Source organism: Micropterus salmoides, unplaced genomic scaffold (genome assembly GCF_014851395.1).
Source record: "Micropterus salmoides isolate LMB-PRFRI ecotype aquatic unplaced genomic scaffold, ASM1485139v1 Ms_hic_scaffold_4, whole genome shotgun sequence".
Lineage (NCBI taxonomy): Eukaryota > Metazoa > Chordata > Actinopteri > Centrarchiformes > Centrarchidae > Micropterus > Micropterus salmoides.
Window position 1 is genome coordinate 28161944 of NW_024043372.1, and position 25487 is coordinate 28187430.

Here is a 25487-nt window from a genome sequence, read left to right on the forward strand (position 1 = left end):
TCCTTCAGTAATACTAGCTGATAATTTAGTTAATATAGATAAATTACAAATGAGTGACAAGGCAATAACTAAATGCCTATCTTGCACAGATGCATACAACAGATGCTGGTCCTGTTCTGATTTGGCTCCTGTTCTTTTAATTTCTTTTATTTTATTTTATTTCTATATCTTTTTCTGTTGCATGTTACAACACTGAATAGGGAAACGCTTCTGTAGATCTCAAAACATTCAAAAGGCTTTAATGGGCCATGCCATGGTGATCAACCAATGACGAGAACGGCGGGGAAAACTACAGAGAGAGCGCCACTGGCAGCATTAATAAAGGCAGGCAACGTGCAGGGGGGAGGAGGGAGGGACGTCCGAGGCCAGGGTAGGCTACGGAAAACGAGGTAGAGGCGGAGCTTCTCTCAGAGCGTGTGTGTGTGTGTGTGTGTGTTTCTCCCCGCGCTCACCCCTCCTCCTTTTAACCGCCCCACCCCCACCTCTCCGGCCCCCCCTCCCTCCCCTCTCGGCTGCCCGCCCCTGAGTCTGGAGCAGCAGCAGCAGTGGAGCTTCACTGCCTCTCCTCGCCTCACAGTGCGGGAATATACCAGCGGAGAGCAGAATGGATACGGAAGGGAGCCAGAGCAGCCTGTCCTCCAGCACGGACAACTCCCCCCACGACCCCTGGTAACAGCCTCAGCCCGCCTGCCCGCCTTTTGCTCGCCTCTCGGCCCGGTTTGAGTTCACCTTGGACTTTAGTTGAGTTCAGTGCGGGAGCGGAGCCGCGCCGAGACAAAAGACAAGCACGCTGTGTGTACAGTGTGTGTGTGTGTCTGTAGCCGATGTGTGGGATGGATCCACTCAGCGGAGGAGACACAGACGCACCGCTGCTTTTCCGCCTGTTTGTCTCTCTCTCTTCCTCTCTTGTTTGTTTATTTCTCTCGATTTTTCCTCCAGAAGGCCACATTGCAACTTCTCCTCCATCCTCTGGAAAAAAATCCTCTCCCTTTTTCCCCTCCTCTAGGGGATTATAACGGCCCGATTGGTGACTTCGCAACATGGCCGATGCTTTCTTCTTACTTTATTGATGCTATATTACACACAATTCCCCACCGGTCCCCCCCCCCCCCCCCTTTGAATGTGCCTGTGTTTTGCTTAAAAGACGCGTGTTATTCTGTGTGACTTACCGCTTGTATTTCTCTCATTCAGCAAAATGTTCATCGGGGGTCTGAGTTGGCAGACAACACAAGGTGAGCTGTCCCGCACGCTACTTTAACAAGTCTGAATGAAAGCCTCCTGTTTACGTCTGTATACATTTGGCTTAATAATAGCTTCCATATTAGCCGAGAGGCTTCCTGAAGTTGGGGGGGGGGGGGGGGGCACTGTAAATAGTTAAATCAAAGCCTCCTATTCAATAAGGATCAGCTCTTAGGATTTAGACTTGCCAAGACGCAGGGAGATTAACACTGGAAATGCATGCACACATTCACCGACTTTGTCTGCCTTTTTTTCCTGTGCGCCCATTACACTGTTAATAACAGAGACGGATATTTATAGTAAAAGGGGTCGATTATTCAGCGTTAAAACAGAAGTTCAGCTCATATTGATGCCCACGCTCGTGTGTTGTTTCCCCTTATTGCTACACCCGGATGAATCCATTCATTTATTTTAAGAGCCACGAGCACGGGGGGGGGGGGGGGGGGGGGGGCTGGTGCACGAGCAGGCTACAGTTTATTCTTGTTGCGATGGCCCGTGTTATTATCTAGCCGTGTCAACACAGCAATCGTCACCAAGTGTAGCTTTGTTTATGGGCCTAATGGGCTATTATGCTGAATGGCCAGATAGCCCGTGTGTGTGTGTAGCCTACAGTCCCCGAGGACCGGAGGGACACGAACACAACGTGGTCCGCCCGACCCCATTGTCTCTTTCCAGCCACGGCCAGCACATCACCTACACCACGGCCTGTAGGGACAGTCGTGTCTAATATCTGGATGTACGTTTAACCATGCCCCCACCACCCCCTCCCCACTTGCTGTCTTTTGCAGAGGGCCTGAAGGAGTACTTCTGTAAATTCGGCGAGGTGAAGGAGTGTATGGTGATGCGGGATCCCGTTACCAAGCGGTCGAGGTAAGAGGGAGGCGTGTGCACTCCGTCGTCCTATCACTGGATGCCTCATGCTCTTCCAAGCTTTTCCATGAGACTGTTTAAGGTGCAGTGAGTTTGCATTCAACATTTTTTTTGAGGGGAGTTTAATTGCTTTCCTCCCCCCCTTCTTTTCCTTTACAGGGGGTTTGGGTTTGTGACATACGCAGAACAAGCCGGCGTGGAAAAGGTTTTGGCGCAAAACAGACACGAATTGGATTCCAAAACGGTGAGTTGTGCCTTTGCAGAGCTGGATGCAGCCAGTGGGTTGTCTTGGGTTAGCCTAACTTTTCGGAGTCTGTGTTGCATGTTTTTTTTCTTCCCTTTGGTGCATTTTGCCTCCCACCGTATGTCTTGTAAAGTTAAGGAGTGCGTTTTGGAGCAGCCCCTCCTCCTCCTCTCTCTCCTCTCATTTCCCCCTCCAAATCCCGGTTCAGGGCGCCAACATGAAAGCGTTCTTTCTTGGTCTTCATTGCCATGGTTACCTGGGGACCTGAATGGGGTTGGAGCCCCTGCAAAATCCTCAAAGGGTTTATGCAGAGAGCTCGCAAGTCCCCCTCCCCACCCCTTAGAAAATAACAGCACTTGTTTTCTAGTGGCTGCTCTCACAGGGGAGGGAAAAAAAGTTTGAGGAAACAGTTGTGGCAGTGGTTCCCAAGGGGGAAGTCTGTGAGGTCCAAATGAGTCTTAGCTGAATTTAAATATTGATGTCAAGGTTTGTTTGAAAAACTACTGTGATCTAGAGTTACTCTGTGATTGTCCCCTCCTACCTGTGAAAAATTAAATGTGGGTAAATGGGACAGATCAGTTACCAAATAAAGGTCAAGAGCACTCGATGTTTGTGTTTAGCTACATTATGTCCTCACAGAGGACAGGGGTGAGAGGACACCAGTGCATCCCTGTGGTCAAGATGACCGACTGTGATTTAAATGTCTATGAAGGTGTGAATGCTGCCCTCTTGGTCATGTAGATTGGTTGTAGAAACGAGGCTGGGTGTGTCTTCGTCAGCTTGTGGCCTTTCCTAACCACACACACACACACACACACACACACACACACACACACAATAGGATCATTTGAGAGTGAAAACCGGTGGCACAGAAAGGCAGCAGAGCCCAGGGGTGGAGAAAAGGTAGAGTTGGTTTAGTTGTTGGAGAAGGCCTGTTGCTGGGGGTGACGCCAGCCACAGGAGACAGCGCTGTTGCTGCAAAGCCTGATGGGATTTTGTCTCCATAACAACTTCTCAGCTATTTTGCATTAACTTAAGACACTCTCCTCGGCTGGGCAGCAGAGCTCTGACATGCACAGACAATGTTATGTCATGACCTTTATACTTTGTGCAAGATGGAGATCTTATCTGTTTGGTTTTTAAGGTGCGGTTTTCAAATATGAGTTTTGGCAAAGTTGGATCTTTCTGCACAGTTGCCATGTTATTTATTGCAAAGTGAGTGTTGCTGCTGGTAATCTGTCAGTTCTTTTAGCTTGAAAGTAAGTTCCAAGCAACTGTAAAGTGTTATACAGTGAGTCACATTACCTATTAAAACTAGTGTGTGTGCTGTGTGCTGTGTGATCACTGGTTCGGAGGCAGAGGCTTTTTGGAAGCTCAGCTTGGCAGGCCACTGGTGGGGCGAGGCGTTGCCCTATTATAAACCAAAATACAGCATAAGGCTAAACAATAATAATGTTAACCACTCAAATGCAGCTTTGGATGCTCAGGTTGTTGTGGCATCATTCTGCGGGGGGAAGCACGCCGTGGTACCGTTTATCCAACCAGGCGTTTTAAACAGGGTATGGTTGCCATTTTGTCGTTCCATGTTGGAAATAAGAGCGCAGATATATTTCCCCCATGTGTTTGAAAATCTCTCAGATTTGCAAGGGCTGTATCGTTAAACACAACAATGACTTAGACTGTGTTTTTTGTTTTGTTTTGCTTATATGACAATACATAAACCATCGCTAATGCTAAATGAGCAAATGTTGTGCAGCAGCAATACCGCTCATTCCTAGCTCAATCCACTGTGTTAGGTAAGATGTTTTTCTCTTTATTTAGTTAATTATGAATAAAGCAGTTCAAGAGGTCATTTTTTGTTTAAACATACAGCAGGTCAAATTCCTTGGATATTCCTGAATATGTTATACAATATAATATAATATACCTGTACCATTCGAATGATTTTCTGTGCTCTTTGTGTCCTCCTCACACCTGGACTCTCTTAACTATATTGTTTGATCAGCATGAGATGTGAGAAAGAAAGACATTCCTCCCAGGAACGAGGAAGTATATTCAGTGCTCTGATTTTTTTTTTTATTTCTTCCTTTTTATGTTGTGCCTTTTGGTTTGTGCAAAAAGACGCTATGAGGCCTGACACAGGAAAGAGAGAGACGGGGAAGGTGAATGAAAGGGATGGGGAGGGATGATTCATGCACAGCAACAGGGTGCTGCTGGGGGTGAGGAGTACTACATTAACTGGTGCAAGGTCCATACCGTTGGTTACATGTGGTATTAAACATTTACAGCCCATCCGGTTACATCCAGTATTGTTTTATGCACCCCTAGAAAGGGAACCAACCAAATACTGATTGGACATTATTAGTTACTCTCAATACATGCGTGCCTTAAAAATGTAAACGCTACAAATGAGAGGTTGTCTATTGTTTTTAGAGTGAGGGCCTGTTGAGGCTGGTGTTTTGGTTGGAGGTCAGATTTCCTGCCGGGGCAGAGTATGGCCTCGGGGCAGTGGTGTACTGTTGTATTTCTCTGGACAGAGAAGAAGGGCACAACTGGTATTTGTTTTCTCTGAGAGATACTTCCCTGGAACCGGTTACGGGAAAGAGACCAGATATTCTCTGAAACGCGTCCTCTTCTCATTTGCTCTGATCAATGCCGGGTGATGTTAGATTATGGCGTGGTATCAGTTGTGGTGTTGTTGTGAAGGTTTTCAGATGTCAGCACAATTTAGTTTTACCGATTCAGGCACATAAGTGATGGATTATTGTGCTTTACTTTCTTTGTGACTCTGTATACTGTAGGTAGGACTTTTGAATTATGTAATGTGTGAAAGGGGCAGTGTCCTGAAATAAACCCTAAAAAAATCCCGGTCCACTGCTTAACTAATCTTAGTTAAAAGACAAATATCTTTTTATAGAAGGCAATAGCAAGAAAGGGAGCAGTCTGCATTTCCTCTTTGTTTTTTACAGAAATTAAACCGGGCATGCTCTTTTCTAAATGTGTTACAGTAGGTGGTAATTGCTGCTTTTGGCAAGACCGCCTGTGAAGGTACAGTAGTCATCAGTGTGGTGCTAATATAGCTGCTCTCTTCTACAGCCGGGCAACAACATATGTTAGCACCAGCCTCTGTGGGCCATTGGGGCTACCGGTCTAACACCTGGTTAGTGGAGAGTTTAGATGCTAGCACTGGCCCTTCGCTCCTGATTGGAGATTAGCTATTAGTGCTGACGTGGACATAACTGGAGAGGGGGGTGGAGGAGAGAGGGAGATGGAGAGGGAGGCCCAGCTCCTGTGCTGTAATTAGTATAGATCTGAAGAGCAACTAATCGGATTGAAGGATGCAAACTGGATTGGGCCTTCCGAGGTACATGCGCGGCCTCAGATCTGAGGATAAAGACTGGTCCTGCTCTGACGGTGGATCCAGGGATCTCTATCCATGTTACACATGCGCGACCCCAGCCCCTCCCCACCACCACTGCCACACACACACACACCCGCCCTGGCGAGACGCCCTAGCAGGGTTATAGGGGTAGGGGTTGGGATAGGTCCTCATTAGTGAGCTTCGTTAACTAATTACTGTGCCATTGTTCAGCTGTGCAGATTGACCCTGCTGGCCTGGGCCCAAACCAAGTCTCCCCTCTCACTCTGTGTGCATGCGCTGACATGCCAACTCCTTTTGTCTCCTCTTCTGTTTATAGCTTTTTGTTTAGCTTATATTGATTATATTGCCATAATGGGGCAAAGCCTTTTTTTTTTTTATCAGCGTGGGTGTTTGCCGTTTTGTTTGCAAGAATGTCTTGGCAGGTTGGCTGATGTGTCAGAGCTTTAATGTCTATATGTGACGGCGATGCACTCGCTGTCATTAGTTTGGGAGAGGCGAATTAGTATATGTGTGTGAGTGTATTTCTGCAGTCTCGCCTGTTTAATGACATATATGTGCCACTTTGTATACATGTGCTCGTGTTTATGTTTTGTGCTACTTTATGTGGGTGCCCATGAGTGAGTGAGTGTGTATGTATGAGTGCCCGTGGGGTTTGCACGGGAGCCCCAGTTCCTCTACAGGCCCATCTGTTTTGTACTCTTTGTCCTGTTAATTAATGAAATCAGAGGGGCTGCCTGCTGCGACGGCCCCACTGCACCGCCACACTGGACAGGCCCACTTTCTCATGGGCTGACTCCTGTTTTCCAAATGAATGCCTTCTCTTTCTCCCTGTGCTTTCTCATTTCACCCCTCTCTCCCTCTCTCTAAGTCTATCTATTGATTTGACATTCTACTTTTTATTTTTGTTTTCCAGTTTGTAACACTGGTGGACGAGCTGGGCCACGTGAGGTGACTATTGGTTGTAGAATAGTCTAGTTATAAAAGCTAAACCACCTAAATCGTATTTGTAGGCTCTGCCCTCACTTTGCTACTTAGATTGTGCAGAGGTTGGATGTCATGAAGCAGGATGTTAGTCAGACCATTTCATGAACACTCAGTCATAACTCTTCTTTGTCCGTCTGGGAAGAGCAACTTTTATCTTCCTAGAAAGGTTTGAACGTTATTCATATTCACGAGTAGTTACATTTTCACCACTCTTTGGGAGCTGTTGATTGGGACTGTTACATTGCAGTGCCGCTTCTCAATGCCAAGCCTCTGAAGAGCTATTTCTGAGTGTTGCGAACAGTGACCTGGCTAAGTCATTTTACTTTTTGCTTTGTGGCCTATCTGTCTTCCTCGAGGCTAATCCGCCAGTCTGATAGATGCTTTAGTTTTCATTTATTGTAGCCTTCTGAGTACAGTGTAGAAATGACATGTTAGATATATATTCTGTTATTTCGCTGAAGTGGAATGATTTTTTAACAGCATGGCATGATGTAGCCGTAGTAGCACTACTACAGATATTGCATTAGGCCTAACCTAGTCTAGTTGGTAACCTTCTGTATTTTAGGCTGTTTTTTAAGAGCTCCTGATCATTTAAAAGCTCTGAAATATTGGTGTTTTGACAACATGTGAAATATGTGATGATATACCATGAGACATATAAACTTCACAACCGATTTATTTATATACTGTTTGCACCATGGTACCCATCACTTAAATATTTTTGATTACATTGCATTAATTAGATTGTTGCCTCAATGTGATGACGCATCTTGATTTGTCAGGTGTTTTATTAACTGGATAAACCAAAACATTGGTGTTATTGATATAATCCACATATGTACCGATTTTCCACTCCTGGTGCAAGCAGAATCGAAGAAGAAATGGATCTCACAAAGACACATGGACAGGAGACTGCTTTTTAAATTCACCACGTGCTGTTGAGTGTACAGGATGTTGGATGTTTGTGTTCCTATGCATTCAGCTTGTAGAAACAGGGTTGTTGGGTTTTTTTTGGTCAATATTTTACTGTATATATACTGTACGTGACTGCTGCCTTGTATCAAATGTGAGAGTTTGTTGCGGAGCGTTGTAATTGTCAGCTCATGGTCTGTGTCTCTGCCACATAATCGCCTCAGGGCAGCAACTGTCCTCTAGTCTTATTAAAACACTTAAAGGCAGGTGGGCTGGCCTGAGCATGAGAGGCTGTTACCTCTCAGCACTTTCAGTTCGGAGTAAAAACGCTGGATATAATGCTCGTATTTCCCAGCCACTTTACACCGGGGCTGTTTTATAAAGTTAGGCTGTGTTTTTTAGACAAATATGTATTTACAGGAAAACATGGCACAGTACAGTATTTAATCATGACTAGGCAAATCACTGTCTGTTATTGTGTCATTGTCTTATGCTTTGGAGGTCACTGAAGCTTCTCCCTTCTTTATGGTTCGCTTATTGTATTTTTGCCATAAAATACACGTAGAGACAGTTTTTTTCCAGTAGTGCAGGTGCACTGTTACGTGTACTGCGAAGAGTAGACACCCCCATATAGAAATTGCTGCATCTGCACTTGCCATTTCCAGTATTTGTGTCTTTTGCTGTCATCTTTTTGATTTCTGTTAAAGGAGGAAAAGCAGGTGGTACAAAAGTCACTGGGTTGGTGATCAAAGAGTATGAAACCACACATTTATAATGTAACATTTGGCCTACTAAGCTCAGATCCTGTAAGAAATGCTGTGTTGTCATTGTTTGTTAGGGCGCTCTGTTGGTGCACTGCTGTTGCCGATAGTCGCCGGTGGCTTTGCGTGTCCTTGTCACCTTTGTCTTTGTGCTCAGACCAGCTGGAGGTGACATGACTCCTCTCGTCTTTGTGTCCCACTTCAAGGTGCAAAGACCTTCTGCAATCCCTTCCAAGGACGCTGCAGCTGCATCTTAGTTACACAGCGTTGTGCTCTCGAAGCGGCGTTAAATCTGAGGCACTTAAAGGTCCTCGTAGGATATTTTTGTCTGTAGATTTGTCATCAGAAGCAGGGAATTATCACAGGAAAGAGACGAAAGGATTGCTTGAATATTGAATGAACACCCTCCCTTGTGCTGTGTGCATTGTTCACGTAATATGTACTTATTTCTGGCCATGTGATAGGCTCCTTTTAGTTGCCAATATCAATTCAATACCTCTGATAGCGGCTGTGTGAGACACAAGGGGTTTTGCTTCACACATCCAATTATTAGAACAAAGATGGAACTCTAAGACCATAATACACTACAAGGTCCTGTGACCTAAAATCATCTCTCTCGCCGGCTTGAGTGAGAATAACATGAGATTCCTCACAAATTTAAAATGCCAGGCCAGGCTTTGCATATTTAGCATTATTAAAGGCCAGCTCATTCAAAACTCATTTGCTTCTAATTTTATCTGTAACCTTGACCACTGCCGAGACATTCCACTTGGGAGAAATATGGATACAGTCAAATCTTGCTAATCCAAAATGGAGGTTGTCTGGATTTGTGAGATTTAAGAAAAAAATATATATCTATCTGAAATGTAGTCAGAATATTAAATGCTCCTTTTGGATTCCAGACTGCCCTGCTCTATCTAGCTTGTGGCTAAGATACATTTAGTTGTGTCAATTTAGGGAAAGTACATATTCATGTCTCACTGTGTATTTTGTTCCATACGCCTGTTTGTTTGGCTGATGTGTTTGGATTTTTTGGGGCTTGCATAAACAAGGGCCTACTATACATACTCGCAGATTAGCATTCGATCTACTTTTGGGCCTGTAGGCCTTGATGGGTTCATACTTAGAGGCTCTGTGTTGTAACTAATTCTAGTTAGTTAACAGTGTGTTAATTGATTGATGCCCAGAGTGAAATTCAGTTTACACAGGCACAGGACCAGCTATTGAACAACATATCCAGAGCAGGTAGAGGTTTTTGTGTCTTTGCTCAAAGAAACTTATTTATTTATTGTATTTTAAAGGTGGGTGCTCTAGGTAAGAAGGGGTCTTCCTCCGAGTCTCAAAAGACACAGGGGAAATTTGTTCTCTGTTTAACCCCTTTTTTAAAACCAAAAAACATGTTTAAAATTGTTTTATCAAATTGATAATTTTCCAAATTTTATAAGAATTTCTTATAAACATGATTCTATACTGATTACATGAGACTTCAGCTGTAAAACATGGATTTTCAGCTTTATGCATTTCTTTAGTATGCTGACAGTAGTTTCTAACTCATAAAGCCTAGAAAAATCTGTTTATGGGGTGGAATTGACACCCAACGTAAGTAATGTGTAGCTATGTATATTGTACATTTATTTGTCTGCAAACGGCTTGTTGGCAAACTAAAGAAATATATAATATGTATTCATGCATGAAATATAAAATACTTCCTTTTTTGGTTTAATAACATTGCATTTCTGTTTTGGCACCTTCATGAAAGCAAAGGGAGGGTTACCACTTCAATACTTTTCCCCATATTGGGTTTTAATAAGGCCAGAAGAAAAGAAAAGTTCGAAAATTTAAAGGAAAAACAATTTGCTATTATTATTTTTACACTTACACCTGTGTGGTCTGTGTGTCACCAAACAATGAGAAGATAAAGCAAATGTCAAAAATAGCTCACTTCTAATAGGATCTTCTAAATATCTGTAATGAAGTAGCGCCGGCCTAGCACAATTGGCTCCGTTCATCAGTCATCAAAACTGCAATCAAATGCACAGTAGGATGTCTTGAAATGTGCTTCTTCTATTTTCACCAACTCATCTCAACTCATCTTAACTCATCTCTCCCCTACAGATCGACCCAAAGGTGGCGTTTCCTCGCCGGGCGCAGCCTAAGGTGAGTGCACTCCGAAGGGGTTAACAGGAAGGAGGAGTAGTGATGATGTGACGTGTCACCCCTCTTTACTCAGCCCTGGTTGGCTGGGATTAGAGTCAGGCACATGACCAAAGAGGAGCTGCAATCCACTTGTCCAGACTGACCCCGTGACCCTATACCCTGACCCCGCCCAACCCCCGACCATCAGCAGCCAACATGTTATGCACACGCTAATTTTTGTCCTGGCACACACACACACACACACACATAAATGAATGCCTACACACAGATAGTGCTCACCTGTCCACACACACACCTCTGGGCCCTAAATGTAAAAGACCTTCAACAGATGTGAATTAGATTGCATGCTCAGCAGAGCTTTCAGAAATCTCTTAGATTAGATAAACACAAAGTCTCTTTATCACCGGCATCTACCCCTGCCTAATGTGATTAGTGGTAAACGATGCCTTCTTCTTCTTCTGTGTTGCTAGCTGGTGACCAGGACAAAGAAGATCTTTGTCGGAGGACTGTCAGTCAATACTACAATCGAAGATGTGAAGCATTACTTCGACCAGTTTGGAAAGGTAAACTATACACAAATCTGGCATCTATTTGTAGCCATCACACTCAGTGAAAAGTCTTTCAGATTCTCTCGTGCAGTGGTTCCCAACCTTTTGTGTCAGACTGGTCAGAGGAGCTCAAGAACCCCTTAATCAACATCCTGTAAAAATGTGTTCACACTGAATTCAAACTGGATATTATTTAACTAATAATGATATAAAAGTGAATATAATACTGAATGTTTCAATATTTCTCCATGGAATTGATCTGTTAATTAGGTCAGTTTGTTTGAGTTTACGGCTAACTATTTTAACAGTTTATCCATTACTTTTAGTTATTTATTTGATCCATTACTTAGCTAGTGTTCCCCATTTAAGACATTACTTTCAGCTAACTTTTTCAGTTATTTCCACAACTATCAATCTATTCATTTATCCATTATCTTTTAGCTAATGTTAACTGTTTCACTGTGCTACTCTGCTTGCTTGCTTACTAGTTTTCACACAATCTTAGTGGTATGCGGTGTTAACATGATGTGGAAATTTCTACTTTTATCAAATTACTTGAGCTACTCCACAATCTTCCCATGTACCCCCTGGCATCTGCAGAAGTACTCCCTGGAGTACAAGTACCCCTGGTTGGGAATCACTGCTCTAATGGACTGTGCACCTTTGATAGATTATATTCATTTGTCGGCCCTGGCCTATCCCTTTTGACATTAAGTCAGTTTCAGCTTGTTTTTCTGCTCCTTGACTCTTACTCTTTTCCCCTTTTCATTTGAGTCGAGGCGCAACAAAAAGTGCAAAAGTGGCCTAATTTCATAGAAGAAGTAGTGAGACGTTGAAGGGCAAAGAGAAGACTGAAAGAGAAGGAACCAAAAGAAAGGAAAGAAAGATGCTGTGTGTTCTGCTCTGCCAGCCACAGTATTAGTTAGTTTATCTCCTTTGTTAGCTGTTTTGCTGCAGTGTTTTTAGCTTCTACATTTGTCCTGCTTAGCTCCTTTGAATGAAATTTGGTGAAAGGCAAACACATGCTGTGGAGAGTGGCCGGGGAGAGGGAGGAAGAAAAAAAAAGCATTGAGAGGAGGGGAAGAGAAGAGGGAGATGGCGGGGGACTGAAAGGGAAGAAGCGACCCCCCATAGAGAGTGAGGGAGGGTAACTCAGAAGGGTTGAAGGGCAGAGAAAAGGAGGAATGTTGAGATAGTGAGGAGGAAAAGTGACTGTGAAAGGGAGAAACACCAATCTGATGGGGCCATAAATGTATCAAAGTATCCCTCATGCATGAAATGTTGGGTTACTTTTTAGCCAACTACACTTTTGTGGGGTTTACGAGTGCGTTTGAATAGAGTTCAGGCTCCTCAATATTAACTAATCAAATGCAACAGCTGCTCCTGCAACAGCCCCCCCACCATACCCAAAATCAGTACCTCAGACACACTCCCCTCCCATCCCACATACACACACCCTGCTGCAGTCAATCTCAGCTTGTTGCCGTGGTGACCTGCTTTCGTCCATTGTCCCGCTGTAATCCAGTGTGTTTTTTCTTTTTTTGGTTTTTTCTTTAAAAAAATGTGTAAGAAGTGTGTATTTGCATGAATGAGGATGATGTGTGTGTGTGTGTGTGTGTGCATGAAAGTGTGACAGTGGCATTGCCGCCGCTGCGACGGGAGGCGAGCTTGCATACATTTGCACAGACTGTAAGACTCACAGCCGGCGATCCAGTTGTCGCAAACATTAAGTGTGTGGTTCTGCTGTTGGTGAGCAGGAAGGAGTCTGAAAATGAACATCGCTTCAGGATGTAGGCCTAATGGGTTGGAAGAAATTAACAGCACGAACCTCCTTCTGCCTCGTGTCTGGTTGTGTTTTCTCTCAGTTGGCCTCTGACTCGTGTTTGGGGTATTACCATATTTCAGGTGCTAGTGCAAATTTAAATAATGTCTTGTAAATCTGGGTCACGGAGCCCGGTCGACCTGGATTACAAGTGTGACCATCGCACAGTTGAACTCGTTGTAAGGTGCCTGTTGTGACATGTGTCATGCTTCCTGACTGTGTTTTATAAAATGGCAGCCCGGTCTAAGACAACACTCCCTCCGCAGGATGAGGGAATATTTGGACTGTTTGGACACGTGAGACCAAAGCTGTATCAAGGATAGCGCCAATCCCACAGTGCATTCCTGCTGAGCGGGAGGTATTTCTTGTTTATTATCTGAGCCTGGTTACAAGGTGCAGGTTAGGATGGGGTAGTACTCAGTGTCCTGTTTATTTTCATACTGTGGCACCGCCTCGCAAAGGAAAACACAGAATGCACTATGCGTTTTCTGCAACTCTTTGATACGTGCCGCTGTTTATTTAAAAAAAAAAAGTATACTTCTGAAAGCACACCTACAGAAACTTCATCCGCCTGGACTGAAACGGCTGCTCAGTTGACACGCCAGGTGGTTCTGTTGCTAAATGTCCCAAGGCCAATAAGACTACAGCAGCCATGTTTGTATGAGAAATAGGTCTTAATCCTGAGGTGGACGTCTTGTAATCCCCCTTAACCTGGAGGAGTTGAGAACACCTCTTTTCTTTTTGGCCGAGGCTGAAACTGAAAATCCGGCATGCAGTTAGGTAATTTAATAATTAGCATTTCAAGCATTTTGGTCATACAGTCAATTACGTTTGATCCCAGAGAAATCCCTGTTTTCATGCTTTTTATCCTGCGTCTCTGTACTGCATTCCTGAAAAACTACCATTAAAGCCCCTTTTTCTATGAAACTCTCCTGAAATCAAATGAGAGAATAGGCCAGAGCAGTAAGCAAAGGAAGGAGTGGATAAGATGAAAAATGCAGCACGGACAGGCAGACGGGAAAAGTTGGGACTCCACTCACCCATGTGAGCTGGCGATTAGGAGGCTTGACTGAACACTTTGTCTGCTGGCCTGTTTAGAGAGAGAGATGGCCGGAGAGAGAGAGAGAGGGAGTGAGAGAATGAAAGAGGGAGATGTGAGGAGACAGAAGGGAAAAAATGTGAATGCCACCTTTCATAATCTCGCAAAAAGTGTAATGGACTTGTCAGCAAACGCTTGTTCTTCAGACAATAGCTGCACGCTTCACTAAAACCTGGATATTTTTAATGCTGCAGTCCAAAAAGTGACACATGGTCACAGCTGACCCTTGTTTCGGTACATCTGGGAATGTCAGAACTTCATGAGAGTATGACCTTAACTTTTCTTTGCTCTCTGCATGCATGCTGACTAGTTAGCGACTGAGCCGCTGCTAAGTCAATTTCAGAACCCCACAGCTATCCAATCAGATTGTCTTACAGCACCCCAGGCAGTGGACATTGGAGATTCATCTCCTTATGGGTTTTGGCAAGGGCAAGGGGGCTGGTGTGCGACCACAGTGTAAGCTCACGCGCGTGACAGAATAACTTCTCAAGTCAGCACACCATTGTATCCGAATGGGAAACAATTAGATGCACCGTGCTAGCATGACTGTACACCATGTTATCTTTTTTTTTTTTCTGGCTTCAGAAATGTGGCCTCAGAGCAGCACAGATCAAAAGCACCTGGGACTGGGGCAGCGCTAGCCATCAGTCATCTCTTCCAGAATAGATGTTGCTAATGCTAACAGGAGGGCTAGCTGTGCGTGTAATTCTACTCTTATGATAACATGTTGGCTCGCAGCTGTCTACTTACTGTCCTGTTCCCTGGCTCTCTGCTGTGTCATTGAGTTTGGACGACCGGAAGGGTGGAAAGCATGAGGGGAGAGGAGAGGAGGTGGGAGGGGTAAAAACTGAATGAGGGAGAGGGGGTGGGGGGTGCTGTGTGTGTGTGTGTATGTTTGTGTGTTTGTGTGTGTGTCCAAGCTATACATTGACAAGGATGAGAATTGAAAAGTGTCAGAGAGGTTGTAGAAGCCGCCTTGAACCTCCCCATATTCATCATTTGGCAAGGAAAATCAAAACTCACTTTTATAGTCACGTGCTCACACATAATCTCGGTCGGACCAGACAACGCGGATTTGTTTTTTTCATCTGAGGTAAAGGTTAGAAATCGGATGGCCTGGCCATCAAGAGGCCTCTGCCACTCATGTTTCACTGGTTTGAGTTTCAGTGCTTGCTGCCTAATGAAAATAGCCATGTAGTCATTCTCCACATGTGTCTCCATGTGATGTGGAAAGGGCCGTGTTGCAGAATTTTGTGAACTTTGTCACAATACTCTTTTTTTTTTCTCCTTCCCTCCTCTGTAGAACGACAGAAGACACAAACATTATTTCCGCAGTGATCCCAGGCCTCTGCTTCCCTTTCTCTCTCCTCATAAGCAGAAGCTGCTAACTTTCCTGCCAGTGAAGGACAAGTGAGGCAGGGAGGGAGGGAGGATAGAGGGTGAAAAGGGGGAGGAGGAGGAATATGAATAGGGCAGTGGAGTGAGAGCAAAAACGGAAAGTGGAGGGAGAAGGAGAATAAAAGGAGAGCGTGTTGACAAAGACTCTAGTTCACTTTGTTCTATACTCTCTGATCCAAAATGTTCGAGTGACAGATTTTCTATCCTCCGTCAAAACCTTCACCTTCTATCTTTTTTTTAAATCACCCCATTATTCATCCCCTTTTCTCCCTTTTTCCTCCTTTTCTGTCACATGCGTACTCTCCCTCTCTTTTTCTCCTTTCTCTCCATTCTATTCATTGAAATTAGTTGGGGGGTGGGGGGTGGGGGGGGGGATTCTTCTAATTGAAATTCTTTACAGGATCTCCATGGGAATAGTAAACTTTGTAGACAGGGAAAGAAAGACAGCAAGGGTGAACGAATGAAAGGAGAAAAAAAGAGAGGGAGGGAGGGAGAGAGAGAGAGAGCAGAACTTGGGAGAAACACAGAGCAAAGAATGGGAAAGAATTTCCTCCAGCGCCTCGTGAACGGGGAACATTCACTTCTTTTTCACCTTGATAGATAGCATTTCATTTTATTTTTATACAGCGCCCCCCCCCTCTCTCCCTCATTTCCCCATTGCTCTCTTCCTCTCTCTCTCCCTCTCATTCTTTCTTTTTCTTTTCTCCTTTGTCACCTGTCACCCCTCCACCCTCTTCCCCCCTCCACCCTCTCCATCTGTTTTCCCCTCTTACTCCAATGCTAAAGAGGGACAATGGCACCCCATGCTGCGTAATGGTGTGTGTGTGTGTGTGTGTTAATATGTCGAAGCTCATCTATTCTTTGCTTTGTTCTCACAGGTCGATGATGCCATGCTTATGTTTGACAAAACAACCAACAGACACAGAGGTACGCAGTTATGATACTCTCACGCCTGCACCATGTTACAGTTTTCCACAATTGCTAAAACCCCATTCTCTAAACCAAATGCTCAGTGGCCTAAATCCATGTGTCGAATCAGTCACTCTTTTGGCAAAACCTTAAACAAGTTCAGGTAGTTAAGACACTGTTTGCAAATCTCATCCACTCTTTTTGCAAAACTCTAAATACACTGTCACTCACTAAAACACAGTTTGCACTGTGATGCACTTCAAAATGGTAAATACATGCGGCAAAAGTTAAACACAACTACAACACAGCTGTCATCTTTTACACACAACAACTCATAATTCTGCACACTTAAACCAATATGTGGTCAAGTCCCTGTCCAGCTTAGTGGCAATGTCACACTTTGACCAAGCTATAAGTAAGGGACAGGTTCTTTACTGTCATTCAACCTTGGGGCTATAAACACTGAACATCTTCTTACCTTTCTGGGTGGGATTTGGGATTTTTTGATTGAGTGTGAGCAGCAGGATCATCAGGCGTCAGTACATCCTGTCTATGGGACGATGTCAGCTTTCACTGTGGTGTCCCGCTAAGCAAGTGGTTCAACATCAACCAGCAACCAGTAATTCGTTAATGATTACCTTCAACCTACAGCCCTTACTTAAATCCAACAGAAGAATTTTTCTCTGCCTGGTGGTGACCTATGACCGAAATTCATTTACTAGGGAAAATCTCTTACAGGCAATGGAATTGGCCTGTGGTGAGATAGGTGTGTTGTTGCAGTAAGGCTGCATCCAGAACACCAGAGGGTTTTCCTCCTTTGCTTGGCAGGGGACAAGGTTGCATGTGATGTGGATGAAGTCCTCTAGCCGGATCCAGCAGGAAGACGTGATGCTGAGGCAGAATGAATCTCTCATTTACTTTGATTTTGCATCTGCAGAACATTTTTGAGTGTAATGTGCTTTTCATTTAGTTTTCTTTGTTCTTTGGGCTTACAGTTCTGTATTTTTATGCAAGTGCTGATATACAGATATTCCGTACTGTAATACTTGCAGTACTTACAGCATACTATATATTTACTGTACTAAGTTGTGATTACTATACTTCTTAAATTGGAAAATGTGTTTCCTATATGCAAAAAACATTTTCTGTAACTACATATCCTGGATGCTGTGTTCTCAGTTTTATAATGTAGTGTCTAAAGAATGCTCTGTAGTGTTTTACATATTGTCTGGCTGTGTTTATGCTTTGAAAGCAGTGTTTGATTTTGAGCGCTGATCACATGGTTTTGAGGCGATTGTTTGATTTTGCCAGAAGAGTCAGGGGTTTTGTGAATGTAGTTTAAAGATTGGGTTTTATGTTTAAAGTTTTGAGAAAATGGATGAAGGTTTCAAGAAATGTGTCTTAGCAATTGTGAAAAACTGTAATATGTGTAGACGCGGGACACCTACAAAACATAGTACCTGGGTGAACGTCCATGAAAACAAATGCACATTCTTTTGTCTTTCCACTGCTCTCGCCTCCCCTTGTTTCATTTATCCCTGAGTCAGAAGTAAAGCGCCCGCTGAGGGTCGAGATACGGGGTCAGGATGGTTACAGGCTAGGATGTAACTTAATGAGACAAGTGAGGAAAGAGGGAGAAGGAAGAGAGTATGGTGAAGTTAGAGAAAATTGGGTGGGATAATTGGTAGAGGACAGTAAATCTGGGCTCAGGTTTTTCGGCAAACGACGCCCCATCCTTGCTCCTCCGTGATTCCAGCAGCTTACAGTTTTTTTACAATTGTTTACACACAAAATCTTTACATGTCACGCGATTTTTTTAAACCTCTCACTCAAAGAGCAAAACCTCACCTCAAATCTCCAAAACCATAAGCTATTTCTCACCCTTACACTCAGTTTTCAATTGCATAAAGCACTACACACAATTCTCTACCTGAGACACAAAAATCTAACAGGAAGTGACTTGCTTTCCTTTTCCAAACTCAACCAATCAAAATGCTACACTTATTCACGAGGTCACACACACACTCCTCACATGTGCAAACACTAACTGTTTAACTGATCACTGCTTTAGTATACAGTAGACCTATACATAGGTCAAAGGTCAGATTACCTGTTTTGAACAATGGATGCCAACAATGGACAGAGAGCAAGGGGAATTGGAGGGAGAGGCAGGGGACGACAACAAGGACAACAACTTTTCAGCACAATTTAGCACATTACTTTCACTCTAGAACGCTGTATGGAAATGTACACATAAGCCTATGAAAGACAAAAGAGCTTTAGATTTAGAACAACAGTGTGTACATGGTATAACCAATAATTTACTATTATTGCCATCTGATGCAAATGCTTCAGGCATGTTGCATTTTGTGTGTAGAGTTTTGAAAAAACTGTGTAAGCAGCTGTAAAAAAAACTGTAACTGACGCAGTGTGTAGCCATGCGTGGCGTGTTCCGATGTCGTCAGCTCCTTGTGTTAGAAATGGCTGATATCCACTCATGGGTAGAGCTTCTGGGATGTCGATTCATCCATTTTCTGTCGACATAACTGCCGGACACTGCGAACACGAAAACAATCCGACAGGTCAAATGCTGGAATAAGAGTCTGTTTGTGTGTCTTCCAGGCTTCGGCTTTGTCACCTTTGAGAATGAAGACGTGGTGGAGAAAGTGTGTGAGATCCACTTCCATGAGATCAACAACAAAATGGTAGGCAGTTATACATTTCAGATTTCAGGAACTAAAAGTCATTTAACGAATAGATCTGCAATACATGTTCAGTTTATGTAGTTTAAAATGGTCAAAAAGGCTGTGAGCGCTATCCACTCAGCGATATAAGAATTAACTTGAGCCACATTTAGTTTTCTGGCAGGGTGTGTTTGTTTACGAGTCCTGTTGTGTGTTTACCGCAGTATTTTCACTGAACTTATTAATGGACACTGGTTTGCTATGCTGTGCCTCAGGTCGAGTGTAAGAAAGCCCAGCCCAAGGAGGTGATGACGCCGACAGGCTCAGCCAGAGGCCGCTCTAGAGTGATGCCTTATGGGATGGATGCATTCATGCTGGGCATCGGCATGCTGGGTAAGCTCCAAACTCAAATATACATGAAGCAAATACACTGTACCGAAAGCATATATAAATGCAGTGTATTTAAGAAAATAAGAATTGCTCTTAGATCCTACCATTAACTGAGAGGCCTCCTTAAACATTTGGTTAAGAGCAGAAGCGTAACACAGACATAAAGGACAGAAATATATACGTAATATCACAATTTGTAATGTAATATATAAATTAAAGAGTATATAATTGAAAGAATTTGAGTTATTGCTGGAAAGAAATTCTAATTCTTGTTATTCAAAATACAGGCCTGTTTTAAAGCTGTTTACACTCTATATGTAACAATACTTTACAACATCAGAGAAGTGTGATTGCCATTTGAATGTTACTCAGTGATGACACATTTTTTTCGCCTTTAAATTTTATCTACATCTTAGTCCAGGTCAGTAGAGAGCTCTGAATCTTTGTGCTGCAGTATAGAAACTAAACCGACTCCATGTTAAGAATGTCTTAACATGTCTCAACATCTCGTCACGTTATATTTCTTGACTTCACCCATGAAAGGTTGAAGAAAACTGCATCTCAGCTGACTAGAACTGAAACTGGCTTCTTACTTTTGGTCGATATTATTCTCTGAGCTGAATCTCACGCGCACACCTCCAGCGAATACAACTGTAATATATCAGAAATTTAGAGGTCACAGCATGAAGGGCAACACACTGGAGTAAACTATCTTTTTTAAAACGTTCTCATTGAGAAAACAAACTGAGATCTGTGTCATTTGTGGTTAGTTGGCTCCCTCTGCTGGACATATGACACTGCGCCCTACAGTAGTCCCCACTGTAGAGGTCGATTACTCATCAAGTCTGGTTCATTGGTAATTCCTCTGTGGTGAAGCTGACCCATAAAGAAATACATATGTCCCCAGTAGATGACTTGATCCAGAGCTTCACTGTAAACTCAAAATATTCAGTGGTTTATTTAAATGAACCCGGGAAGAGAAAAAGAGAACCTATACACCATGTAGTTCATTCTTAATAATGGCTGGGTTTCGTAGTTTTTTTTCAAGAAATTATATAAAATATATATATGATGATATGATATATGATGATTATGTAACATCACATAATGACAATCTTCTTGCAAGTTGGGATGTTTTCTTTAGGTGAAACTGGTTTCCTTCTAATCGCTAATCATAGTATATGCTTAAGAAGTAGCAGTTTAGTATTTAGCTCCAAACTAATTGCTCTACATATTGAAGATTTTGGTGTCTCTGTAGGTTACTCATTTTTTTTGTTAACCACAGATCAATCTTCATGTCTTCACGCGTTGTTATTCTGTTCTATTCAAACTGATTATTATTTTAAATTACAGGCTACCCAGGTTTCCAGACTACTACCTACACTAGCCGCAGTTACTCTGGGATCGCTCCTGGTTACACTTATCAATTCCCAGGTGAGTCCACACATCCATCCAACATTTAATTCACTCTCTGTTGGTCTTCTAACAGGGAGAGGAGAAAGGTCAGAGGGTACAGGCTGTAGCATGTAGTTGATTCAGCTGTGAGGTACTGGGGGTCATGAAATGTGTGCGAAGAGCCTTTGTAGATTTAAGTTCAGTTGTTCCTGTATGTCTTTCCAAACCCTGCTCCTTCTCTAAAATGTCTCCTCTTGTCTATTATTTGCCTCTTTTCCTCTTATATTCCTCTGTTTATTTGATCTACTTACGTAACTCCCTTTCACTGGGCTGCATTGCCCCTCCTCTTCCTTTCCTCCTGCCGTCCTGCCTGTCCTAACAGCAGACCGTCCAAGTTAGTGTTTTGTTGTGTGCTGAATGTCTGTATGTATGTGGCTTTGTAGTCTGGCCGGTGGATGTTGACTGTATTTACAAAGCACTCTCTCTCTTGACCTTCTCTGTTTCTAGAATTCCATTTAGAGAGGACCCCCCTCCTGACATCATCCCACCCCCCTGAGCTGACAGGTCAGTGGCTCCTCGCTCCTCATTAGGTCCTGAGAGAAACAATAAGTTACTCAGCAGCAGAGTCAAAGGAAACTGCTGGAAAGAAAGCGAATAAGCGCATTTACCCAATTGTCAAACTGTGCCTTTAAGTTTCATGTAAACTGACTTGTTCTTTGATGCAAATAGCCAGGTAGTTAACAATGAACCTTTACTCAGGTGATAAAAAAGGCAACCATTGCAAGATGCTTTGAAGCTTCCTGCAGTTACTCCAGTCATGTTTTTTCAGCTGCTTAGAGAAGTGTGTCATCCTGTGACTCTACAAATGATCCTTTAACAAAGTGCTTTATCTTACCACTGGCGCTAAAAGTTCCTGGCAAAGATTTCCTCGTAAAAGCTGTTCACAAAGCTACTGGGAGCAACTTTTACTGAGAGAAGTCCTAAGCTAGGAGAAGGGGTGGGGTAAAAATGAAATGATTTTTTATTTTTATTTTTTTCAATTTAAAATTAAAGTGAAATAAAAAACAAAAAGTTTTTTCTCTTTCTCTATATAAAAAGTTGAATACATTTTTAAAAATAACAATTGAAAGAAAGCATTAAAATAAGAAATAAAAATTCTGTTGACATTAATTTGAAATACATAAAAAAAAAATTTGAATCAAATAAAAGAATGTAATTAAATTAGCAGCATCTGCGTAATTTATGAGCAGATCTTTACTGACTCAGTTGTCTTCTGTACTGCTCGTAGTTTCTCTCAGACACAGGTTAAAATGCTTTGAGAATTGCTCTTAGATCCAGAATTTAGGAATCATTAGGATTGACACTTCCCTTATTTACCTAACTCAGCCAGTTATTACTATAAGCCTTGTTTTGTGAATATGGCTGTACACCGCCATCTAGAGGCTGTGAATTGTATGTGCACCTTTGCTTGAAATTGTCGTCCTCCTTGTTTTTTTTATCGCAATCATTATTTTGTTCCAGCCTAAAGTCAGATTTCATTGTATGCAATATTATTGGTGCAGTCGTTTTTTTAGATTTTACCCTCTCCACTGGTTGGATTTAAATCAGATAACAGATGTTTGAGCTGTAGATTGTTACTCATGATCTGATGAGAGAGCAATCCACAATGAATGTCATCTGTGCAGTGATTTGGTCTGTTTGTAACCCTCAGCCATTCCCCTGACTGCATATGGACCAATGGCAGCAGCCGCAGCAGCAGTAGTTAGAGGTATGTGTGTGTGTGTGTGTGAGTGAGACATGCTGAGACAAAGGATGTGTGTACTTGTGTGTATGCTCGCCTTAGGTAGAATGTGTGTACAATTTCCAGCTTGGACAAATAAAAGAATATTTTTAGACCTGTATGTGTGCGCACGAGAAGCCCTCTAGTGCTGAAACCTGACTTGTCTCCTCTGTCTCTAAGGCTCCACCCCTTCACGCACAGCTGGTTTCCTGGGAACCAGCAGCCCTGGACCAATGGCTGAACTGTATGCTGCAGCCAATCAGGACTCAGGAGTCAGCAGCTACATCAGCGCCGCTAGTCCCGCCCCTAGCACAGGGTTTGGCCACGGTCTAGGGGTAGGTCACACATCCCCGCTAACCCGCACGCACTTGAACACATGCTTGGGTGCACATATTATTCACAAAGCTAATAGAAAGCGTATCCACTCTTCTCTGTGTATCCTCAGGGCCCTCTGATTGCTACTGCGTTCACTAATGGCTACCACTGAGAAGACTCAGGTCGCTGGAGATGGGAGGGCCTCTCCTCTGCTGATGAGCCAATCAACATGCTGGCTGCCCACTGATGGCACAGCCTGATTGGCTGGCTACAGGCTCTACCAGGCTTTCCCGGCTGCCTGTGGCTACACCCACCGACTGAATATCTTTTTAAATCCTGAACTCTGTTTTGCTGTACTAATCTCACTTCAACATAACGTCCCTGTCTTTCCTCTTTTGTCCTCATGTAGTTTAATAACTAGATCCTCCCCTTCTGTTATCCATTATTTTCTTTTGAAGCTGAGAAAAGAAAACTGCAAAAAGAAAAAAAAAATCTCTGAAGAAACGTTTGTCATCTTCGACAAAGACACAGAGGACTATTTTGAGTTTTTTTTTAATTATTGTTATTTTATTTCAATGTGATATGTCGTTTCATCATGAAATCCTTCAAAGCTGTTACTGATGTGAACAGAGAGAGAAAAAAGGCGTGTGAGATGGGTGTTTGTCTGAAAAAACATTTTTAAACGAAGGAAGAACAAAATCCAACAAAGCCCTTTTTTTAACTCGAGCATCACGGAAACATGAAAAAAAACTAAAATGTATATTTTGGTAGTCTTTAAAAACAAAACCTTTGTAATATTGTTATTAATATTGACATAATAATAATAATCTGTAAGGTATTTTATTCTGTAATTGGTTTTAAAGCAATGTTTTTATGTCTTCCTGTAAGATATTGTACATAGACGTTGGGATAAGGGGGGGGGGGGGTTGTTACTGAACCGGCTGGCATGTCATTGGTTGGTTTGGAAAGGGTTAACAGCAACTTGACTGGATGTCATCTACTACTATGTGTCACCTCACTACGTTTTATCAGTATGCATACGGTATATGTGTACGTTGTTGGCCAGTCCGCTCCAGATATGTTTCAGCGCAGCGCTGTCGACGATGGCTGTTGAGAAATAAAACTTCCAGGAGTCTGTCTGGCATATTCGTTCAGTTAAAATAAGACTTCTTTTACAAAGGCATCACTTTGTTTTGCTTTGCTTCTTGAAAAAAAGAGCAACTCTTGACTTTTATCATTTTAACACCGTGATGAACCAGATTTTTTTCATCTTCATGAAAACTACTTCAGATTAAGATGGTGGGCGACGGGAATAATCACAACCGTAAACAGGAGAAATCAGGGGTTCACAGGGCCGGGGGTTGACTTGACTTCCTCTTTTTTTGAAAATATTATATATTTTTTTGCGCGATTCACTTCTTAATGTTTTTGTTAATTGTTTTCTCTTTTATTTTTATTTTTTAATTTCTTTTATGCGGTGTGTTGTCCACCGTGAAAACAAATGAAGGACATTCTCAGAGAAGCAATTGTAGAAAACATCACAATCATGGTCTGTCCTCTTATCACTATTGAAGGTGCATGTGATTGCGTCTGAGTGTGTGTGAGTGAGTGTTTGTGCGCATACATCAAGGTGTAATATGGAACTACTTTTGGCAACGAAGGGGCATTTCGATTGCCTTTTTTTTTGCTTTTTGGTACTGAAAAACGAAGAAAAAAAAAAAAGATCGCCCTGTTCCATTTTGGCTCATCTGCTCCTCTCTCCCCTGCCTCCCTCCCATTTCATATTAGGTTTAATAAATTTGTGCTCCTCTGGAACCAACATATTGTTTATATACAGTTGCTGCTCCGTGTAGTGGTGAACAGAGGGGGCTTGGGCAGGGAAACAGAAATGGAACAGGGTCTCGCTCCCGGTCGGCTCTGATACAGGACCTCAGTGCAGACAACGCTGGCTGGCAGGAAAAGTCAAAAAGCTGGAACAAATTTAATGTTTTGCAAAAACAAGCAGCCTATTTGATGTTCAGCACAGCAGAAAACTTCCTGATCCAGCCAGACGCTCCTCTGTCAGACCGCCTGGGACACGACATAAAACTACTGCTGGACACCAACACTGTAACTTTTTAACTTACAATAAAGCAATAAGTTATTTTTTACCTTACAAATGAAAATACTACTATTATTGGTAATAGCAGACGGCGTGTGGATAATTCTGCGGCATTTAGACTTATTTTCAGAAAAAAAAAAAATAAACTATATTTTTCTGTTTTGAGATCTTGTTCCCCTTGTATATTGATTTTAATGATGTCTTTTGTTGTGATGTAAGGACAAGGGCCAATGCTTTGGATGGAGCTTGTAGCTCTACATGAGCTCAGTTAAAGTTTAAGATTTGGGCTGTCCCCTGCCAAGCTTTACAGTAATGCTTTTCTTTTTTCCTTGTTTTATTTTTCTGATAATTTCAATTTTAAAATCCTAATAAATTATTCTAAAGCATTTGATAGTGATTGCTTTTTTTGTTATTATACACTGACAATATGTGTAGACCTAACTGCAATGGCACGCAATCTGAGGTGCAAACGTTTTGCAAACCTGTTACTTGATCCA

At 42.7% G+C, this 25487-nt stretch overlaps 1 protein-coding gene across 1 annotated transcript; it reads left to right on the plus strand.

Annotated features, from left to right (window-relative positions):
* The first annotated feature begins 517 nt into the window (after nucleotides 1–517).
* LOC119886681 (RNA-binding protein Musashi homolog 1-like) lies at nucleotides 518–25376 on the plus strand. The gene is made up of 14 exons (XM_038697581.1): nucleotides 518–669; nucleotides 1192–1232; nucleotides 2028–2109; nucleotides 2269–2353; nucleotides 10508–10549; nucleotides 11020–11112; nucleotides 16295–16343; nucleotides 18948–19030; nucleotides 19285–19402; nucleotides 20753–20833; nucleotides 21302–21358; nucleotides 22506–22562; nucleotides 22755–22909; nucleotides 23020–25376. Exons 1-14 carry the CDS (start codon nucleotides 605–607, stop codon nucleotides 23059–23061), a joined length of 1050 nt encoding a protein of 349 aa, XP_038553509.1. The 5' UTR covers nucleotides 518–604; the 3' UTR covers nucleotides 23062–25376.
* Nucleotides 25377–25487: the final 111 nt, after the last annotated feature.